Genomic DNA, 21,648 nt, shown 5'->3' with positions numbered 1-21,648 from the left:
TCTTATTGTAGAACAAATTTTATCTGTAATTTTTCAAACACTTTACATGCTTCACATCTTTCTTCCAAGGAAAAGGTAATGCCTTGGTGTGTGTCATCCACTTCCAGCCCTACTCTGCCTCTTATGTACCTAAACAAACTAACCATCTATTATTTGTTGGTTGTTATTCAGACTCCTTATTTTATGTTCATTAAACCCAGTAACTTCTGCTTAGTCAAAGCACATCCCACTGGGACACACTCACACAATCACTTGTGTTAATCTCATATTTAGCATGTTGTAACTAGGCCTTTGATACAAAAAACACAGCAAACATCTACCAAGCTTTCCAATTAGAAAATTCCTTGGATTCTTTGTACAAATTCCTCCTATACAAGACCTGTTTCTCTTGGTCTAATAACAAAGGTCTAATAACAAACTACATTAAAAGATCCCTAAACTCACTTTAAGATAAATATATTTATTCTTTTTCTTAACAATTTGAGAAATAACCTGACCTGGATCCTTTCACAATGATTAGAAATCTTATTTTCAACCTACATATATTAGGCAGTTGATACCCAACAGAAGTGTTCATATTCTTACTCACCTCAAGTAACTGGCCAATGGCCCTCTCTTCTAAATTGAAGTCAAAGCTAACAAGAGCCAACTGGCCAGAATATCAAATTAAAATGATAAGTTTGTGAACCAAAAATTTAAGATATGTAGATGAAACCAGCAGGCCACCATGCCAGATGTCCATTTCCTGTTCAGGATGGAGGTGTATACTTTTACAGGAATACAGAAGGGAAAACAAAATATAAACACTTGTTAATGTATACGGTTGTCTTGCCTATGAACGGTTTTTTTAATGTACATGCTATTTCAGAAGGGTGCACAAGGAGATCTATTTAGTAGTCAAAGATCACTTTGTACCTTGTTAAGAACATAAAGTCTACATGAGGGGACTGTGTCATTTGACTAGCTAGAAACAGATGGATAGAAGTGGATAGCCATCAGGCCAGAGGTGGTTTGCAGAAACCATGAAATGCCTGGGAGTTTAGTTACAAACAATATTGCCCAGAAAAAAGAGAGAGATCAACACTCCAGTAAAATTAATTAGAAAGATCTCAAACCAGAGCTATAACCAAATATTCATGCAGTACTCTACAGCAGTTTTAACTACTAGGTACGATATATATATTCTTATTTCTGATGTTTTAATTAATGCTGTACTGAATTTGAGAAGGGAATATTTTTAGTTTGAAAAAAGTGATTGCGGCCCCAAACTGTACTCTAAATGTTTACCTATATTGCTTTGATTCGTTGCTGTTTCCTATCCTAAGAGCCTGCTGTTTCAGCACTTTTTTGCTTCAAATCTGTCTTCCTCTCAAATGCTAGAAAAGAGGCAAGTTTGAAATACAAATGGTGCTGAAAAAGAAGCCAGTCAGGGTTGCAGAAGCATTGTGGTGGCACTCCAGAGTGAACCAGATACTAGGGAATAAAGCGATGAATTGGTGAGGGGCTGGTGGCACAAAATACACCCACTTCATAGATTTTAACCATTTCACCTAACCCAAAATTTTATTATAGAAGAAATTGAGATAAGAGTAACAAAATGATTTATTCTAGTTTCCTCTTACTGAAGATCTTTTTTATGTACAGAAACTGTAAAAAAAACCTTTTGAGCCAGTTTAAGAGCAGGCATACGTTCTGCTGAAATAAAGTTATGGGCACTGGAAAAAAACTGAAGAGTCAGTTTGCTGTGATTAGGGAATGAGGCAGTCGGAGAGTTCTCCCCCTCATCAAATATCCTTGATGACATCTTCAAGTTCTTCTTTCGTGTACATATGGAACTTCATTCCAGGCTCCACTGTTGCAAGCTGCAAGGACAGAAAGAAACGGTTACATATGCCTTTATCCGTAATGAAGTGACAGTTCAGACAAGGAGCACACAAATCACTACACCTGAAATAGATGTTAATTGGAGTGGCTGGATGTTTCTGGTCAAGAAATTGCTCCAACCGATAATGTATCAAATCCCAAAAACAGCCATCTGACACTGAAATGACTTCTAACGGCTCAACAACAGAACCAAGAAACCTTTGCAAGAGACCTTAGTCTTAAGTGTTGTAGGTTTAGATATGTTTACATTAACATAAAAGCACAGGAAGAGCATGTTCTGGTATTGTTGATAAGATGCAACCAATATGCTGATGATGTGCAGCTCAATTTATTTCCAGGGGAATCATGCAAGGCTTGTAAGTTCTTAGTCTAGAGGCAGTGGCACACTAGATGTCCCGATTGAACATCAACATTTTTCACTGACAGTACAAAGGCATTAATGGTAGACCTGGCAGATCCAGGAACTGGCAATTTCCTTGTTTTGAATGGGTTATGCTCCAACTAAAAAATCAAGTGGTATAGTCTGTGGTCTGGACCCAGAACTTTCCAGGTTGGATCCAGTGATCCATCTGCACAGGAATCACAGATCCTCCCCAGCAGTCATTTCCAACCATATGAAAGATGATTCCCAGGGTCACTGGAGCTGCCTGGAGAAAGCACCATGTTGATTAATGGGCTGCAGCGAGAAGAGAAAGAAAACACTTCCTCTACATTAGCAGAGCTCTCCTAACAAAGAGGCAGGAAGGGCAATTTCACTGTCTTCACTCTCCTCCCTGCCACCTCGTGACCCATGGTTGCTATTCTACCCAGATCTTAACCCCGGCAAACAACTTTTCCAAGAATGGGAATATTGTTGGGGAGAGAAAAGCAGGAAATATCCACAATAGTCAGTGCCTTGTGCTGATGGATCACTGGATCCATCCCAGTATATCAAGCCAGAAGTACCTTTTATCAACTTTGGATCATTTGCCAGTTATAATTGCTTCTGGAGATGATTGACCTTGCCACTGTGAAATAAGTTTTGGTAACCTCTATGCTTATCTACTGTAATATACAAACTTTTTAAGACTGTACAGAAACTTTAGTTAGTTCAGAAAGCAGGTCAATTGCAGATATGAGCTTCTAGGAAAATATTCTAATGCTATCACAGCTACACTGGAAGCCAGATTGTTACTGAGCATAATTCAAAATGTAGGCTTTAACGTTTATTGCCTTAAATGGCCCTATGAATAGTAGATAATTTTTCCCACTATATTCTGAATTTACTCCCTGATACATAACTTTTGAAATCAACTCTATAGAAATAACAGGAAGTCCTGAAAATAATGTTCTATTTATTCCCTCTAACACAGTGCTAGGGAAATACCCTCAGGGAAATGCCTCTTTAAAATAGTTATCACAGTAACAAGCAGACATGTTGTATATGAGAAATTAGATTTTTGCTAGATGCCCTTACTACAGGTTCCAGTATTTTGGAACTCCCATAGTTGGTCTGTTATACTTGCAAACATTTATATGTATTTCATGAAGCCCACAAGGAAAAGAGAGAAGAATACTAACTTTAACCAGGACACTGAGTGCATTACATTCTCCAGGTCCTATACATTTCAGTTTTATAAATGGGTAGAGTAGCAAGGCAATGGCAAACTATAAGAAGAACTCTTAACGAGCAACGTTTAAAAGTTGGGAGCAAATTTAGGGCTCTTCAGCAAGAGAATGCTGAACTCTTGCTTCAGGACTAGGGAAGATATGATCAAAGCACCAGAGACAGGTATCAGGTCCTCAAAATTTGTTGACAGAATACCATCCCTAATATAACACCATATAATGCCAACATCAAACCTCAACTTAACCTACCCTATGTGGTGGTGGAGAGTGCTGTCAAGTCATACCCGACTTATGGTGACCCCTGGCAGGGTTTTCATGGCAAGAGACTAACAGAGGCGGTTTGCCATTGCCTGACTCTGCAACCATGGTTTTCGTTGAAAGTTTCCCATCAAATTACTAACCAAGGCTGACCCTGCTTAGCTTCTGAGATCTGACAGTCTATCCAGTACAGGGCAACCTACTTTATAGAGTTAAGACTACAATGAGGGGAGGAGCACAAGTACAATGCCCTGCGTGCCCTGGAGGAAGGGTGGGATAAAAACAAGCAAACAAATTAAGCTATCTCAACATTCCCTCACTCTAGTCCTCTGGCTCTTTACCTTTAATCCAAATATACAAAATTACCACTGAATACTCCACAAATAAAAAATTAGGTCACAAAAACAGCACTTCAGACAAGGCAATTTGATATAGGCATGTTTATGATGTATACACGATACACAGATCTTACCTATGCATCCAATGAAACTTTTGTGCCTGATGGCCATACCCAACTTCTTAATGTTAGCTTTGAATCCCATTTGGTGTGTCACTTTAAGAGCATATGAGGAACATTGAGGATCTGGGATTTTATCCTCAGTGTACATAATGTAACAATCCTGCTTTTCTTAATAATAGGAGTCATTTCAAGAAAGGTAAAGAGGCTGCATAAAATCCCGAAAACTTTGTTTGCTAAAATTCTGAGTATCTCCCAAGATTTGTAGATAATTACTTGGAGGGCCATATAGCCCTTCTGTTAACAATCAAGCATCCTATCCATTGGCAGAACACTTTTGCCTTTGTCATAAAGAAGGTGAAATACATACCTCAATGTTAGTTGCATTCAGTTTTTCTTCCATAACTTGTTTTAGAATGATAAGTGATGACTTGATTGCTTCTTTCAGAGTCATTGACTGTTTAAAGAAGTCATGAAAATTAGAAGCTAATGGCTGATGCATATATAATGAAAGATGCTTTAAGGATCTATGTTGAGGAATGACACCATGTGGCAAGTCATTTGAGAAAAGCAGCTTCACGTGCAGATTTGATTATTCTTTCCACACTATCATGATTGGTAAAGTGATGCAGTAGCATACATAAGCAGCTGTTCATTCTATATCATAAGCCCCTGCACAGAAATGTCTGTACAGGGTCACTGTTCAGGCGGGTGACTAAGCTGATGTAAAAAAATCATTATTCTTTCATCTAAAGAATGTAAGAAATCTTTGCCCATATGAAGGAAGCTTTACAAGTTGAAACATAGCCAATACTCTCACCTGATATTAACACAGAGATGTTATTTAACTGTTATAAACTAGTTTGCCTCACAGTAAATGTTGTCTAGAGAAATTCTATATAAGTGAAAATCTCAGACATAAAGTAAACTTGGTAACTTAAACCAGTACTTTAACGAGTTGAAGAGATGCAAGTGCCAAAGATGCATGATGCATCTCCACAAGCATTTAATTACATTCTTCTCTTTAGAAACTATTAAGTATGTTGATAATTAGATGTAAAATACTTCATGGGAGCCCCATATGTATTTGTGACATACATTTTAAAAACAGGTAGATGATGAAGCTGTTCCCAGAAAATGCTCATCTCCAACAGGAAGAGTTATCTTGCTATATTTCTTCAACAAAGGTAACGGCCCAAAATGGTACTGACCACAAACCAGTTCTTACTGTATTCAATTCAGAGTGAATGCCATGACCCCTTTACACTCCCCTACCAGGGAACAATAATCATTTTATGAGACTAACAAATTAGCCAAAACATACAGTTTAGACTTCATGCCATTACCTTGTGATAAACTTCCTGCAAGGAGCTTTGTGCACCTTCCGAAGCTGATCCAATTGCTCTTGCATCACATTGTACAAATGTCCCAGAAGGGTCCATGTGAAACCTATGCAAAAGACAGCAGGGATGGTCAGAGAGCGAGAGAGAGAGTGTGCACACACGCGCACACACACACAGATACACACACACACACACACACACGTATATACACTTACAAACACAAATATATACATACACATACACACATGTATGTGTGCGTGTATGTTTACACCTAATCTGGATCTTCAAGCCAGCAAATAATTTAAAACGTTAAAAAAATATAAACAGGAAGGAAGGTTAGTAAGGGAATGCCAAAAGAAATAAAAAGATCTTCACCCATTGGTCTCTTTACGGTGTGCTGTTCCCAAGCCATTTAGGGATTTAAGGGTCAATACCATCACCTTTATTTGATCCCAGAAGTAAACTGGGAACCAGTGTACATGGAACAAGACTGGAGTAACATGGTCCCTATGACCCACACCTGTCAACATTCTTGCCGCAGCATTCTGTACCAGATTCTCTCCAAGGGCATGCCCACGTACCACAAATTACAGCCAGTCTAGAGATTCTGGGCAATCACCACAGCGGCAAGATTTTTTTTTATCCAATAGGAGGCCTGGTGCAGCAGCACACCAAAGCTGAAAACCTGCTCATTTAGGGGGAGTGCAACCTCACCCAGAACAGGAGACAGCTCACTACTCAAGTCATTCAACCTCACAGTAGCACCTCTGTTTTTTTAGGAATAAGCTTATTATCACCCCATAACTGCTGCTAGGCACTGATTCAAAGTTTCCACAACCTCCCTGGGATATGCTGGAAAAGCATGACAGATCTCAGTGTTATCCACATATTGGTGACAATACAGAACAAATCTCAAAATGACCTCATCCACTGGTTTCATGCAGATATTAAAAAGCATATGGGACAAGACAGAACCTTATATAGTCAGAGGTAAGGCAGCCAGGCAGTAGCTCCCCAGCACCACCTTCTGAAAGCGACCTTCCAGGTAGGACTGAAACTACCACAAAACAATGCCTCCAAGTCTTAGCCCAGAATGGCAGTCTAGAAAGATACTATGATCAATGGTACTGGCAGAAATTTAGAAGAATCAATAGGGTTGCACTCCTGTCCATCTCCTGGTACAGGGTGACCAAGGCTCTTTTGGTCCCATAAGCAGACTTGAAACCAGACTGGAAAGGATTCAAACAATCTACTTCATCCAGGAATCATTGCAGTTGTCCAATCACCATTCATTCAATCACCTTGCCCGAGAACAGTATATTTGAGACTGGACAACTGTTATTCAAATAATCTGGATCCAGAGTAATGTCTTCAGCCACACGTTACTAGCAAACTGCAATACTCTGGGGCCTGCAGATAGACACCAGGAGAGGCAAAAGCTCAGTACAAGATTAAGATGGAAACTGCAAGCCTGACCTCTTGTGGTAGGAGTAGTGAGCACATGGCAGTTAGTATTACATCTGAAATAACTGTGAGACCAACTGAGTTCACTACAGATCTAGTAGATGCCTTGTATCAAAAGAATTGGAGTCTGAATCAACACTCTCCTGTTCCCTCAATCCACTGCAACCTTTTATATCACCCTAAACACACTGTAAAAGCCCATGCATCTGACAAAGAGAACTGTGGTTCTCGAAAGCTTATGCTACAGTACAGTCTTAAAGGTGCTACTGGACTCTTTACTATTTTGCTACTACAGACTATCACGGCTAACTCCTCTGGATGTAAAACTCCAAGGTAGCTTTGAGGATAGCATGTATTCTGGAATTTGGAAAGAAGAAGTGAAAATCAATTACTTTGAACAGAAGTGATTTGCATTCACATATGGAGAGCTTTAGCTTCTTCAGGCATAAAATGGAAAAAGGGAGAACAGCCATGTACATTGCCCTGAGCTCCTTGGTGGAAGATTAAAGTGTAAAAAATTATATACTGATCCAAGCCTATGTGCATTTGGGAAAATGTCAGAGCTCAGATTGTGACCTTAACAGGATGACAGTCAAAATGTACACACCAAAATGGTATCATCATACCTACAACTGTTATAGCTGGGTTATTTTAAAGAAGTGTTGGTAGTACCTATAGAACAACCTATTTAAGAGCACAAGTTTTTCACAGACTGATACTTTAGACATTGAAAGAGAATTATCAACAGAAGCACATAAAGGCAGTTATTTGAATTTTAAAGGTAATCACCTCTTTGGAAACGTCCCAACTTATTTTAAGGCATAACCAAGAATGTTTATATATCAGAACCAATAATGCTCACCATGATGGAGGAAAAAAGCAAAGATTAACTTTTCATACAGCCGTTAAATGGACTTGTTTCCTTTAACACATTTGGGAAGGCTTGTCCCTTAAAAGAGAGCTTGGATCTTTGAAGCTCACAGAGCTTCTACTTTCAAATGCTCTACAACTCCAGCTAAGGAACACCACATCAGACTACAGATATTATGTTACTGGTGGATCTTCTGATCTTTTCAAAAAGGCTAAGGAATATTTCACTCTTCCCCCTTTTCACCCTGATCTTTACCTGTTCAACCGTTCAGGATTTATGCAAGTGCCATATTCCATACAACAATATGCCACCCAGGCAGTTCTGCCTGCACAAGCCTATGGAAGAACTAACAATTCTGCATCTTAGAGAGGTTAAACTGCACTACTACATAGTAGCTCATATTAGCAGAGCTTCAATCAGAAGCATCTATACAAGTCAAAGCCACCATGTTATGTTATCAATTAAGATCCCATCATATCATATCAAGAGCATAAGGATGGGCCAATATGGTTTTGCAAACACTGAGCAATGACTTACAGGTATGCAGGCTCCAGTGTTGCTATCACCATATTGCTTCTGCTCATTTTTATACCAGATAACAGTTATATGTGTTAACATTACTCCTTATAGCAACTGTGAGGTCTGGACACAGGTGCAACGTTCTGAATCAATTTGTGTCACCAATCCAATGCTAATCTGCTCATATCCTGTCTCTCTCATTCTGACCAAACAGTGGCATTTTAGGCAATACACTGTGCAACTGAATGCACACATGAACAAGAGAAGAAAAGCCAAACTTACAGCTGAGGTCCCTTTTCATCAACTCCACCAAAGAGTAGTGCCACACCAAACGGCCTTGACTAGAACAAAATCAAAAAAGTATCAAGAGTTTAGTGAATGGTTAAGGCAAATGCAAAAGTATATATTCAGCATAAAACCTACACAAGTATTTACTCACCATAGCACCTGGATCAGCATCTTCTTCTCCAAACTGTAATGCTAAATTGGACACTGCCTGTGTCACACTCTCTACAGTCATGATTTCATTGTATGTAAACCAGTGATTCTGAGACAAGAAAAAGAGCATGATTTATGTATCCCTTTTCATTTGTTGCCTTCTCCCCCCACCATCCACCACAACACATACAGTCAGCAGAAAAACAACTCAAGGCAAAGTTCTTATGACAGACAGCAATGCAGTGTACTCTTGACAGTAGGTCCCATTAAATTCAATGGGTCTTGCTTCTGAGTAAATATTCATGTGAATGCATTGTTAATCTCTTACTTTTAAGTCCACTCATGGTAAAATCCTTCAGCTTGGGAACTGGATCATTCCCATCCATGACCTTATCAGCTCCACCCTATCCAAACAGCTAGGCCAGGGAAGATTCTCTCTCCTCTCAGCCAGTGAGTGCACTTGAGTGTGCAAATCCCACCCCTTGTTCCCCTCCTGGCACAACATCAAAGTGGCAAACAGGAAGCACCAGTGCTTTTTTTCTTTAAAAAAAGGTACCAGTACTCATCATGTTTGCTACTTTGGGGGCCCAAGCCCACCAGCTGAAAGACATGTCAGTACTGAGTACTGACAGAAAAAAAAAGTCCTGCAGAGCACCATGGAAAACATTTATATAGCCCTTCCAGTGTGGTATCAGAACAGGAATACAAGGAGTCTGGGCAGAGGGTGGGTCACCTACCACAGCATCTAACCCAATATTTTACAATTATACTATTCCCAATACAGGACTATCCTGAGTCCCTTTAAAATGTCACCTTAACCACAAGAAAGCTGTTTTTCCTTGAGTAGCTCTCAGATAGTTAGGCTGATCTTTGACGACTCTACTATATGAGAAGTAGCCAAATTCAAAAAAGTCCCATGCATAAGTTTAAACATTGCCCCAGTCACACATAGAAAAGTTGCTCTAGGTAGTTGGGATGACTTTAAAGGACCTCTGATCATGAAATGCTGAAAGAGTTTAGACAACCTACTTAGGATGCTCATTTAAGTGAGCTGAGACCTGAAAGTTACAAATAGGGCAAGATTAAGGTAAGGTATGTACTTGTTTTGGAATATTTATATTCAGTTATCTTATTAATCTGAGGTCTCTCAGAAAGCATCTTTGGCTCCTTCAAAGTAACTTGTGTCTCACATTTGTATTGCAGCACCTCTTCAGAGATTCCCTAAGAAAATAAAGCATTAAAATGCTTTGAGACTTTTTACGAGGATAGCTCTGACTTGTTCATAGCACACAGGCAGGGTGTTATGATTACTACTAAATTCAGACTCTAGAAATACTCAAACAGCATACTGCTTAAAAAAAAAAGTGGCCTTAAACCAGGTATGCCAGCAACTTATCTTATGGAACCCCACCATGGTATGTATAGTGCAACCCTGCATACTGCACATTGGCTACAAATAGATTTTACTAACAAACCTCTGTCTGTGACAAGAATTAGCCAGTAAGTTTCAGGGCTTGTATGCTCCCTCTTCCTTCCTCCTCTCATGCACTGATGGGAAACAACTTGCTGGTTTCGAGCTAACCATAGTTCATTATAGCATCCACATCTCATGAAAATGATGATCTGCAGTTTGTTCTCCTGCCTATAAACCAGGATTCCAAACTAAGATTAACTTGTGGTTTAGAACTCTAGTTTGTAAACAAGACAAACCACATGTTGCCTTTTCACCAGATGTGACTGTCATAATGAACTGTGGTTAGTTCCAGGAAGTCTCCAATTTTCCAGTAATGTACAAAAAAGGAGAGAGTGAAGACAGAATAAGGAGCATATGAGCCTAGAGACTTCCTCACCTTCCAGAAGTGATTTCTATGGAATCTTAGTTCAAGGACAGAACCTCAAATGGCTCTTTATGCAGTTCTGCTGTCATTTTTGTCTAACACATGGAAGATGGCAACAAGAAGGAATGTGGAAAGGGGAGGAACAGATGAGCATTTTAAAGAGTTACCTGTGTCTCAACTCTTGCTTTGTCAATTAATGTCTTTGCATCAGCTATTAAACCACTCATTGCACAACCTGGAGAAAGATGAAGATATAACAATAAGCATTAGTTATCAAGCAGTTTTCAGTCCAGTACACTTTCCAATGAGTAAGTTTCAACTCCCCACAAAATATGCAGCCACTCACCAACAAATTATGTCTCTAAAGTTGGAAGCCAAAAGAAGCTAATAAAGTTCTAATCAATTGTAAAGAAATGTCATCTTACTAAAAGCTAAAATTAACTAGTACTGATGCTACGGGCTACCATACAGTGCAAAGCAGCAAGCATACTAGCCTCCATCTCCAGTCAAAAAGCTTTAATATGGCCAGAAGCATGGAGGAAAGATTGAGATGGCAAGATGGACTCTACAGAGAAGTTCCCAATGTCCTGTCCACAGCCAGTATAAAACTGAAACATTTACATCTAGAAAGCCTGTAGAAGAGCAGTATAAGGCAAATGGCCATAAAATCAAAGTCTAATTTTGTACAAAGTTTAATTTTGTACCAAGTCATTGTGGGTCATCCTTATCATTTAAACATGAATATCTTAACAAGTGTCTACTATTTATTAAGTGGTAAGGAGAAAGTAAATACCGCATTAACAGAAAAGCTACAAGAAAAGGAAAAGCTTATCCCCAGGAGCGAGCTTCAGTTTTCACCAGACAGACTAATTTAAACTGGCAATTTTCACTGGTGGTGTGTGCATGCCTATGTGCAAGAAACCATCTTGAGCACAGAAAACAGGCCAACATTAGTGGGCCAATCAGTAAGTCTCCATGATAGAAACAGTCTGGGGATCAAACGTTTATATTACAATTCCCTGCCCTCCAAGTTCTAAATTTGGGGACAAACTTTCATTACTGAGGTCAAACAGAAGCAAGCTACAGCTGCTGCTTCCTACTCCCACAACTATGTCCTGCTGGCCTGGCGCCTGGAACACCAACAGCCATTACCAATGAATATTAACTCCCCACTGAATACAGTCTGCACAGAGTTCTGTAGACCATATTTCAGAACACATTTCTCATTAAGTACCCTGCAGAGAAAAGGTTTTTATTCTCACATATGTTACAGGTACACAACAGGATGTACTGCAGGAATGAATGGAGTTTCATTATTTTTACCTATATGAGAATCTATTTCTACAATTTTCTCAATACTGCTGGGTTCCATAAGTGGGGAGGTGATCCTCTTCTCCACAGCCAAGCAAACCCCTTCTGATGTCTGAATTCCAATTGCTGTGGAACCAAGCTTTAAAAAAAAAGAAAGAAAATGTCACCACTGCCAAATTTTTGGTATTTCACAGAATTTGTTATGTGGAGAGAATTATTTCAAGCTATATCACATATGGTGCCTAAATCTAGAATTACAGGAGTCTCTTCATATATTTATGAGCAATTACCCATTAATTAACCTAATCAGCAAAAAAATGTTATCTAAACAGGATATTTGCACTATCTAGAAGAGTGTATTTCTGAATAGTATGACTACTGTTTCACTTCTGCTTTTATATTATATTACTCACCTTGAATAAACATTATCCCCAAATCCAACACAAAGTAGCTAACAATCTGTTTCCTCAACAATCTGTTTCCTCATCAAAGGCCCACAACTTTCAAGAAACAATAGTTAGTTACTGAGCAGAGCAACATGTTTCCATGTAACAAAAAGGAAATGTCCTTGTTTGCTTAAGAGAAAATATTCATATTTGAAAACCAAGGTACCTGCAGGGCTCAGGTAGTTAGAACATTAAGAAAAGACTACACACAGTCATGCAAGAGCACAAACTGAGTAACCTTCCTTACAATATGCAGAATGGCATCTCCTTTACCCTTCAACTGTCCTTATTTAGCACTGACTAGCCTAGTTTTCTCTCTTCTTTCAGGGATACACCACTTTTTCAAAAATGTCTTGATCTGTCAATTAAGTGTATTTTTACTTTTGCAAAAAATAGTTTTTAATTGTGTGCCTGTACAATAAACATATACATGCATCCACAGACTGAGAGGAAAGGGGAGGCCTTGATTATCCAGTGAAACTTCTCATTTTACTGAGCCTCATATCAGCAGCTGCTGTCTCCTCTGGTGCTACCAAGATATCGCTTGCTCTCTTCTCCCCCTGCAGGGTTTTCAGCCTATCCCAGCTGCGAAAGAAAAGGGTGTATCAGAGGGACTGCACAGGCTATCTGGAACTCAGCCAACTAGGTGCCCAGAGCCTGCCTGACCCCTTCTTTCCCATATTTTCCTAACTGATCTCAATCCCTCTATCAGGCAGCAGTCCAGAGCCATGGAAAAAAGAACTGAGCCATCCACCTGAAACCCGCCCCCCTATTATCCCATTCTCTACAACAGCAGTGAATGTATGTGTGCATGGGATGGCCTTACTGTGTGCACGCATGCCAAATGCAAAGCCTTAGATGTGTTTGTGCACCAGCCTTGGGGGGGGGGGGCAGACAATGAATGCAAATGGCTGTCAATGGTGGAATATAGTCTGCCTCCTTTATAGTTCTCTCAATTTGCTCACTGTGGGTCTGAGGTATAATCAAGGCTGAGTTCTGGCACAGAGAAGTTCAAGGACTAACTACAGTTGTGAGCTAGAATACTAAGTGGAACCTTCATATTCAGTATTTCTCTGAACATCAGACATGGAGGAAAACAATGCGGAAGAACTGCTGCATTAGAAACAGAACACTGGTATGTCAGCAAACTATGGTTTGTCATTATGATGTAATTCAGCAACTGAGTTAAAACCTACATTTCTATATAACCGTAAGTGACTCCTAAGGTCAAGTATTACAAATATGACAGAAAATCACACTTACATTATAGCGAAAATTGGGAATATTCAGCCTCTTTCACCCAAACCATATGTACTTTTCATACTTTAAAGAAACACTGTTCTGCCAGCATTTACCAGCACTTGCTTCTGGAAGGATCTGGTCACTCTGCTTACTGTTCTTACATGTACAGAGACAGCAACCCTTAATTTCATTATTATTCTCTTAAAGAAATATAAAGTTTGGCAAAAGATATGTAGACTGCATGACCAGAGGATTTGAACTGTACACCTGGGCAGTATAAAGGCTCTATTTAGTTGCCAACATATCCATACCTTGTTACAGAAATCAATTAGTATGTAAATATTAATATTCAGTAAATATAAATCAGGAAGTCTGAAACGTTATTTAAATCAATACACCCTGCTTTCTCCATGCATAAGAGTTCTCTATTCATGTGGCCTGTACAACAGGACTGACAGGAGCACAGGGATCTTGGCTGCAATTTCTCCACAGGGTCTATTATTCAGCTTCATCATCATGGAATCTTCTATGCTCAAGCTCCAGGTCACTCAACTTACACAAATAAATTTACTCATTTTCAGAATTCACTGGAGTAAGATGTGTGGACTAGCCTTTAGCATACAGTAGGATAAAGATCAGGTGTGCAGCCTAGAAAGCAAGATTACCCAAACTATCATTGCACAACTTACATGTGTGTTTGATAACCACACCAACCCATTATTTCCTAATACAACACATAACAAGGTAAGTTATTTCATATATCACAAGAGAAAGGTTTTTTTCTTAGCTACAAAAACAGTGTAGAAGAAGCCACTAAGGGGAATGCTGGTGTGCAGCACAGTAGAGAGGAAGTAAGGATGGCTGCAGGGAAGGAAGGATTTGAAGCATTCTGCTGTGACTGAAGCGAGTCTCCATCCACAGAGGCAGCAAACCTTTGAATACCAGCACCGGGAGACAGCAGCAGGGGAGGGCCTTGACCTCTATGCCCTGTTTGCTGAACCTCCAGAGCAACTAATTGGCCACTGTGTGAAATAGGATGCTGGACTAGCTGGACCACTGGTCTGATCCAGAAAGACTCTTATGTCCACAGAAAGTCCCTGCTTGTATAACAAAGCTTGTAGCAGCACTTTAAAGCTATTTCCTTGACCATGGAGCAAACACATTAGAAATGTGTGTGTACACCCACCCACTTTAAAGCTGATATACTCAGGAATCTGATAACACACTTCTGCAGTAGTACATACCCCCAGCCCAGAAAGTACAAACACAAAATTAACTGATCATAATACAAGTTCACCCACAACAGAGGCTGCCTGCCACCCTGTTACAATGTGAAGTCCACATTTTTAAAAAATCAGTACTTGTCTTCCGTTGACAGAACTAAGGATTCTAGTAGCTGGTATTTTCTTAGAAATAAAAGATGGTGGGACAAAAACACAGCCACATACTAAGTTTACTTCAGGAGCACTATAAACAGATGTGGTTATAGGAAACTTGGACAAGTATTAACTCAGTTAATTTATTATTTTAACTTATTACAAGAATTCCAATTGGATATAGTTAAAGAAAGCAGCTGATCAGAGCACTAGGCTAGATTCAAATAGGAAAAAGAATACAGTCAGGGCTGCTCATGATCTTGTACCAAATACCTTAATAAATAAATGAAGGTAGGTGAGCTGGTTAATTAACAACTAAAATACTGTCAACTGACTTAGAGAAAAATATTTTATGAAGCCAAGAATATCAGGTGCCAGCTTACCTTTTTTATTCCATTACAATGTCATTTGTTAGTAAGCACAGGAATGAGGAATACTTACCCTCCCCACCCCCACATCCCTCTATAGCAGTTAGGAAGAAGCAGCAGCACAGCAGGGCTTCTCATACTGGCTGCCTCCTTCCAAACAGAAGCACACACAGTCAGAAGCAAAAGTCATTGGTTAGAACTGCCCATGTTAAACATATGACTAATCAGCTACCTGTCTCTAATGCCTTCTTAGTTTCTGTACTCCAAAAAACAGCGTGTTTTTGATAATATTGTACACTGTAGTCTGAAAACATTGGTCCAACCTTGAAAAATACCCGAATACAACAGCTTAAGTGCTATGCTAACAACATGCTATGCTTACAGCCTCAGATGCTTATAGTACCTTTATCGCTTCAATGGCATACTCCACTTGGAATAATCTTCCCTCTGGAGAAAACGTATTCACTCCCCTATAATTAAAAGAAAAAAGTCAAGCTTACAACTCCATAAGAACAAGAACATATGACCCCTGCTAGATCAGACCAGTGGTCCATCTAGTCCAGCATCCTGTCTCTCATAGTGGCCAACCAGTTATTATGGAGGGCCAACAACTAAAGGATTTACAATGGTTATCTGTTTGCTTTTCCTCCAAGTTCAATTCAAAATACTATTATGATCTTAAAATAATCTTATCTCAGACCATGTAGGGCATTAAAGAACCACTAACTCCCATATGAATGGGCCTGATGAGTGTGGTCATCACTGTAGACCCTACTCCATGTGTCTCAATTAAGGGAAGGTGTTCCTATTCCCAGTGACATCTGACAGGCAATGCATGCCAAAGTTTTGCCTCTAGCTACAGAAAAATCTTGCATCCTCAGGCTTTCAGGTTATTATGGTTTTGTGTGCGATTTTAATATTTTATGCTGGTATATCGATTGACACAGTCATCTTGAGCACCTTGGGAGGAGGAAGTGTGATAGATGTGATTAAAACAAACCCAACCCTATATTTATGCTTACTCAGAAATAAACATCAATACAATTACAGACTCAGCATCAAAATGTAGTAGGTAACGTTTGTTTATTTAAAAAAAATACACCAAATTTATTGAGATGTTAAGAACTCTCATTAGATTTTTCTTTCAACAAATGAGCAAGTGTGAACAAGTATATCCGTTTCTCAACACACATCAACACTGACAAACTATTTTCCTGAAAAATGTCCTGTTCAAATTTAAATAATTTGAATATTTAATAATGTTAGCAAAAGAAAGCAAATACGTCATGTATAAGCCTAGACCATGTACAAGCACTGGGGGTTGCCTAGGCTTCATATCCAACATTTAGATAATCTAACAAAAAATGATTTTCAGCACAACAGCCTTGATAACTATAGGTAGACTGTATTTACATATGTGGGTCCGAAAGTTTTCCATGGAAAAATTCAACATTGGAACATTTTCTGCCTCACATCACTGCTTCTCAGTTTTGACTTGCTTCTAAAATAACACAGACAGACTGAAGGACAGTGAAGACAGATATACGCAACTTCAGCATCAAGCCTGTTGCAAACTTACATTCACTCTTAACTGAATAAAGAATCCCTGGCAACAGTGACTCACCAGACCATTTTGCTTGGCACGCAGGGCTAGATCCCTGCCCAACCAACTGAAGCAATGGTAGCACTGCCTGGGCCAGTGGGAGAAGAGAAGGCAACAGAGATGGCTTACACCCCTAAGTCTAAGGTGAACCCCAAGATGCTGGCAGCACTAGAGAATCTTGGCTTGCATCAAGGACGTCTGGACAAGTACAACCCTCATCCCCCCCCCCCGTTTTGTTTGCCAGTGCACCAACATTTCACAGATAGCCACTGCAATTTTTGGCACCTGGGACAAAAAAGACTCTCTACCTCCAAGATAAAAATACAAGTTCCTACTATTATCATTATTTCTCCCCAAAATACTTGGCACTGTTTGTTTGAAGTACTTAAATGTATCTGGAGAATTTCTGCATGTGAATTCATTTACCTATTTATTAATGTATTTATATACCATACGGCCCCAAAATTCTGCCCATTGCAGTTCACTTCCCACCTTAAAAAAAATTAGAACTCATAAAACAAGTTTTTACACCAAGCAAAGTAGTTCTGGGTTGGCATATTTAACTCTAATTCGATGGAGTGCAATAAACCATTCATGAACTGTGCCCTGGTTCAGCATAACTGAAAACAAAACCAAAAGCTAAAAGACTCATCATTATGACTAAGGAAATTGGCCTAAGCCCTGCCTACACAACAGTTCAGGTAACATAAGCCAGTATTAGTTTCCCAATACAGTTAAGCCCTATCTGACATAGCAGGAATTTAAAATTCTGCTAGCAAACTTTTTGATAAATATTGTGTCATCCTTGACTGTGAGCTTTTGGACAACAAACAACCTGGAAAAAGGACACAGTACTCTTTTGTCTAACACCAAACTGGAACATGGAAGACCAAGAAGATTTCTGGAAATGCTATTCCCCTAAACAAACAAGAAGTGAAGAGTTGATGCAACCAACCTGCAACATAAAAATAATTCTCAACTTTTGCAGGATCAGATAGACACCAGCTTTTGCACAAGTGGTGAATATATAAAACTTAGGAACACACTGTTTCGATTTAGTACAGTTTTGGGGGTTTTCCTGATCTAGCTGAGGAAAATTAGACAAAGCCTGAAGAAGTGAGCTGTGACTCACAAAAGCCCATACCTTACCGCAAATTTTGTTAATCTTATAGGTGCTACTGGACTCTTGTTCTTTTCTACAGGCTAGGAAAAAAGTTTGTGTGCATGAGTGAAAGAAATAGAGTCACTCGAACTGTTCTGCTGCTGGGATAAACTTCAGCTGAACACAAGATTAGCACACCCCCATTAAAACCACATCTGCTTGGTAATACACGACTCGACTTCAAATAACCACATTTAGGATTACAGCACAAACCTAAAGGCCTTCACTGACCACTTCTTTACACTAGGTAGGCCGTTAACAGTTTCTACTGTACCGTCAGTGACATGGTCGAACCCCGAGGTCCGAAGGCAAAGGTCAGAGCAGAGGGGAAAATACACGTCTCTATGGACCCCTAGAGCAAGAAGCGACAGGCTTAATTCCGAGGGATTGCCACCCGAGAGCCCACGGGGGCAACGGAAGGCTCGCTTTCTTCAGTAGGCACTCGGAGGCCGAGACAGGCCGCCCGCGGTGACTCAGCCCCGGCCCAGGCCGTGCTCCCTTTCATTCTGCCCGCGCTCACCTGTCATACTCGGAGCGAGTGAGGAACATGCTGGCGGCAGCTGCTACAGCGCAGAGAAAGACCGGGACGCACGCGGGCTGCAGAAGCGGAAAATCCCGGTCGAAGCCCCACTCTAGCCGAGGATGGCTGCGGCCCTGTCAGCGCAGCGCCCGGTTTCACACACCACGATCTACCGCGCATGCGTGGAACACGAAGCCATTCACATTGAGCCTCCCCGGCCAATAGGACTCCGAAGCGGGATCTCACAGTGCCATCGCGCAATTGGTCCTGGCGACAATGATACCAACTGCTGATTGGCTAACGGTTGTCAGGGTCTATGAAGATCAATAGTCCTTGTTAAAGGAAGAATAGAAGACCAAGCAGTAAGGAACAAGGAGGTGGTAGTTTTGCTTGGGATGAATCAGTGATGCCTTCCCTCTCTGGCTGTAGTGCGTCAAGAATATTTACTAGTTTCTTTATAGCAGTGCTAATCAGAAGCTGCCTTGCGCTGAGTCAAATCAATAATCCTGCGAGCTGGTAAAGAGTGGCTCTATTCTCAGCCAAGGTCTTTCCTCATCGTGCTGCCTAAGATCTTTTAACCAGAGATGCCAAATATTTGAAACTGTGATTTCATTCATGTGTTGTGCTGATTCGAGCACGCTATTACAGTTTGCCAGCCCTAGAATGCCACACACAAGCTACCCAAAAAGCACACACTCAAATGTACTTGATACTGATTGTACTAATCTCTTACTGTGTAATCCGCCTTGAGTCTCAGTGAGAAAGGTGGACTATAAATGACATAAAATAAAAAAATAAACTGCATTTCCTGGTTTATTTAGTTTATTTATACTGCTCTTTTCTCACTGAGACTCAAGGCAGATTACAGTGTAAATCGAGGCGAACAATAGGATGAGACATCTAATAAGGTAATAGGACTGTGAGTACAGAAATCTGAAACAGCATAAAGTAGTAAAAATGACATGTTAATGCAGAAAGTGGTATTATTATATAAGTATAAAACGCAGTGAGAACAGGATAATACAGCAAATAGATTATACTACACACCATGAAATAGTCCACAGTCCCATTCCCTTTACAAAAGCACCTTTCTGATCCATTATAATACAGCCCTAGTATGCTTATAAAAATGCCCTGAACAATTCTGTTTTATATAGTTTGCAGGGATTGTGGGGTTGCTGAAGTAATACAAGAGACTATAGCAAGCAAAAAGCCTAATTGGAGGTTGCAATCCTAACAGAAATATGAGAAAGAAATTGGTAGTCTGATTCGTACATTTTAGCATAAGCAAACTGAAAATATCAATGTAAAGAAGGATCAAGGTTAGAGCACCAGCAAGGCAGAACAGATACTTGGGGGAATCAGGGAAGTAGTAGTAAGGTGCTACTGAGCAGAGGTGTCAACTTCAAGGGCCTTCATAATATTGAACTGAGTGGGACATTCTGCTGAATAAACATGCTTCAGATCACTCTGTGCTTCATGTCCTATGCACTGCTAAAATTGCATTCTTCACCATGGTCATTGTTTCTTATTATTTATAGCTCACCTATCTAACAGTAATCTCCCAAAACAGCTTATACAAAGGGTGCAGAAGAGAGCAATGAGGATGAACAGGGGTCTGAAAACTGAGCCCTATGAGGAAAGACTGAGGGCCTTGGGAATGTTTAATTTGGAGGAGATTGAGGGGGGACATGATTGCTCTCTTAAAAAAATTAAAAGGCTGTCATTTGGAGGAGGGCAAGGAGCTGTTCCAGTTGGCAGCAGAGGATAGGACCCGAAGCAACAGGCTTAAATTACATGCCGAAAGGTACCAGCTGGATATTAGGAAAAACTTTTTCACAGAGTAGTTCAAAGGGGGAATCAGCTGCCTAGGGAGGTGGTGAGCTCCCTTCACTGGCAGTTTTCAAGAAGACGCAACAACCAACTACTATAGGAGGCAAATAGGAGTAAACTCCTCTGGGGTATTAAATATATATTATTTTTTATCCAAAAAGTTTTTGTATAAAGTGCAGACAGTGCTGAAGTGTGAGTTATACCAAATGCATACATTAGTTATAATACAGAGGAGTTAGCCGTGTTAGTCTGTAGTAGCAAAATAAAAAAGAGTCCAGTAGCACCTTTAAGACTAACCAATTTTATTGTAGCATAAGCTTTCGAGAATCACGTTCTCTTTGTCAGATGCATGGAGGGCAGAAGGAAACTGGTCAAATATAGAGGAGGAGAGGGGAGGGGAGGGGGAGTAGGAGAGGGGGGATGTAAACAACTCCTTTGATATGTCTGCATCTCCATATCAAAGGAGTTGTTTACATCCCCCCTCTCCTCCTCCCCCTCCCCTCCCCTCCTCTATATTTGACCAGTTTCCTTCTGCCCTCCATGCATCTGACGAAGAGAATGTGATTCTCGAAAGCTTATGCTACAATAAAATTGGTTAGTCTTAAAGGTGCTACTGGACTCTTTTTTATTTAGTTATAATACAGTATCAAAACTAGCATTGCTCCATTGAATCTCTTCAGCTGGTTTAATGGGATTGAGTATGGTGAGACCATTTATGATATCATGCCCGTAAGGAAGCCTGTTTGGTGAAACGGGGACTGAGAATTGGCTGGCATAGACCCGTAGGCTGTTGGGAAGACAACTTGCTTTACTCTCATTTGGAGAATGGTCCGCACTCTACAAAAGAAATGATATGATTACTATACCAGTTGGACTATCTACCTATTATGGTTGTGAATTACCTAAAAATTGATTATTTGGTCATGTATTAACTTGTAAAAAATCTTTTTGATACTGTATTATAACTTTTGTATGCATCACACTTCAGCACTGTCTGCACTTTATACAAAAACTTTTTGGATAAAAATTAATATATATTTAATACCCCAGAGGAGTTTACTCCTATTTGCCTCCTATAGTAGTTGGTTGTTGCGTGTCCTTGTGGAG

The 21,648-nt window shown here is 39.9% G+C and overlaps 1 protein-coding gene across 1 annotated transcript; it reads right to left on the bottom strand.

Moving 5' to 3' along the window:
• Positions 1-1,584: 1,584 nt before the first annotated feature.
• Positions 1,585-18,890, bottom strand: PSMA5 (proteasome 20S subunit alpha 5). Its single transcript, XM_054981771.1, has 9 exons — positions 18,709-18,890; positions 15,827-15,893; positions 12,004-12,130; positions 10,848-10,915; positions 8,844-8,951; positions 8,687-8,745; positions 5,554-5,656; positions 4,578-4,664; positions 1,585-1,862 (listed from the first exon to the last, which is right to left on the bottom strand). Exons 1-9 carry the CDS (start codon positions 18,735-18,737, stop codon positions 1,785-1,787), a joined length of 726 nt encoding a protein of 241 aa, XP_054837746.1. The 5' UTR covers positions 18,738-18,890; the 3' UTR covers positions 1,585-1,784.
• Positions 18,891-21,648: the final 2,758 nt, after the last annotated feature.

The sequence above is a fragment of the Eublepharis macularius genome, chromosome 5 (assembly GCF_028583425.1).
Source record: "Eublepharis macularius isolate TG4126 chromosome 5, MPM_Emac_v1.0, whole genome shotgun sequence".
Lineage (NCBI taxonomy): Eukaryota > Metazoa > Chordata > Lepidosauria > Squamata > Eublepharidae > Eublepharis > Eublepharis macularius.
This window is presented reverse-complemented; position numbering and strand designations above follow the sequence as displayed.

Coding starts and splice junctions, on each gene's coding strand:
- PSMA5 (XM_054981771.1), bottom strand. CDS start 18,737: ATGTTCCTCACTCGCTCCGAGTATGACAG. Junction 8,746..8,843: donor ATGCTGATCCAGGTGCTATG/GTGAGTAAATAC, acceptor ATTTTGTTCTAG/TCAAGGCCGTTTGGTGTGGC. Junction 4,665..5,553: donor TGCAGGAAGTTTATCACAAG/GTAATGGCATGA, acceptor TTCTTTAAACAG/TCAATGACTCTGAAAGAAGC.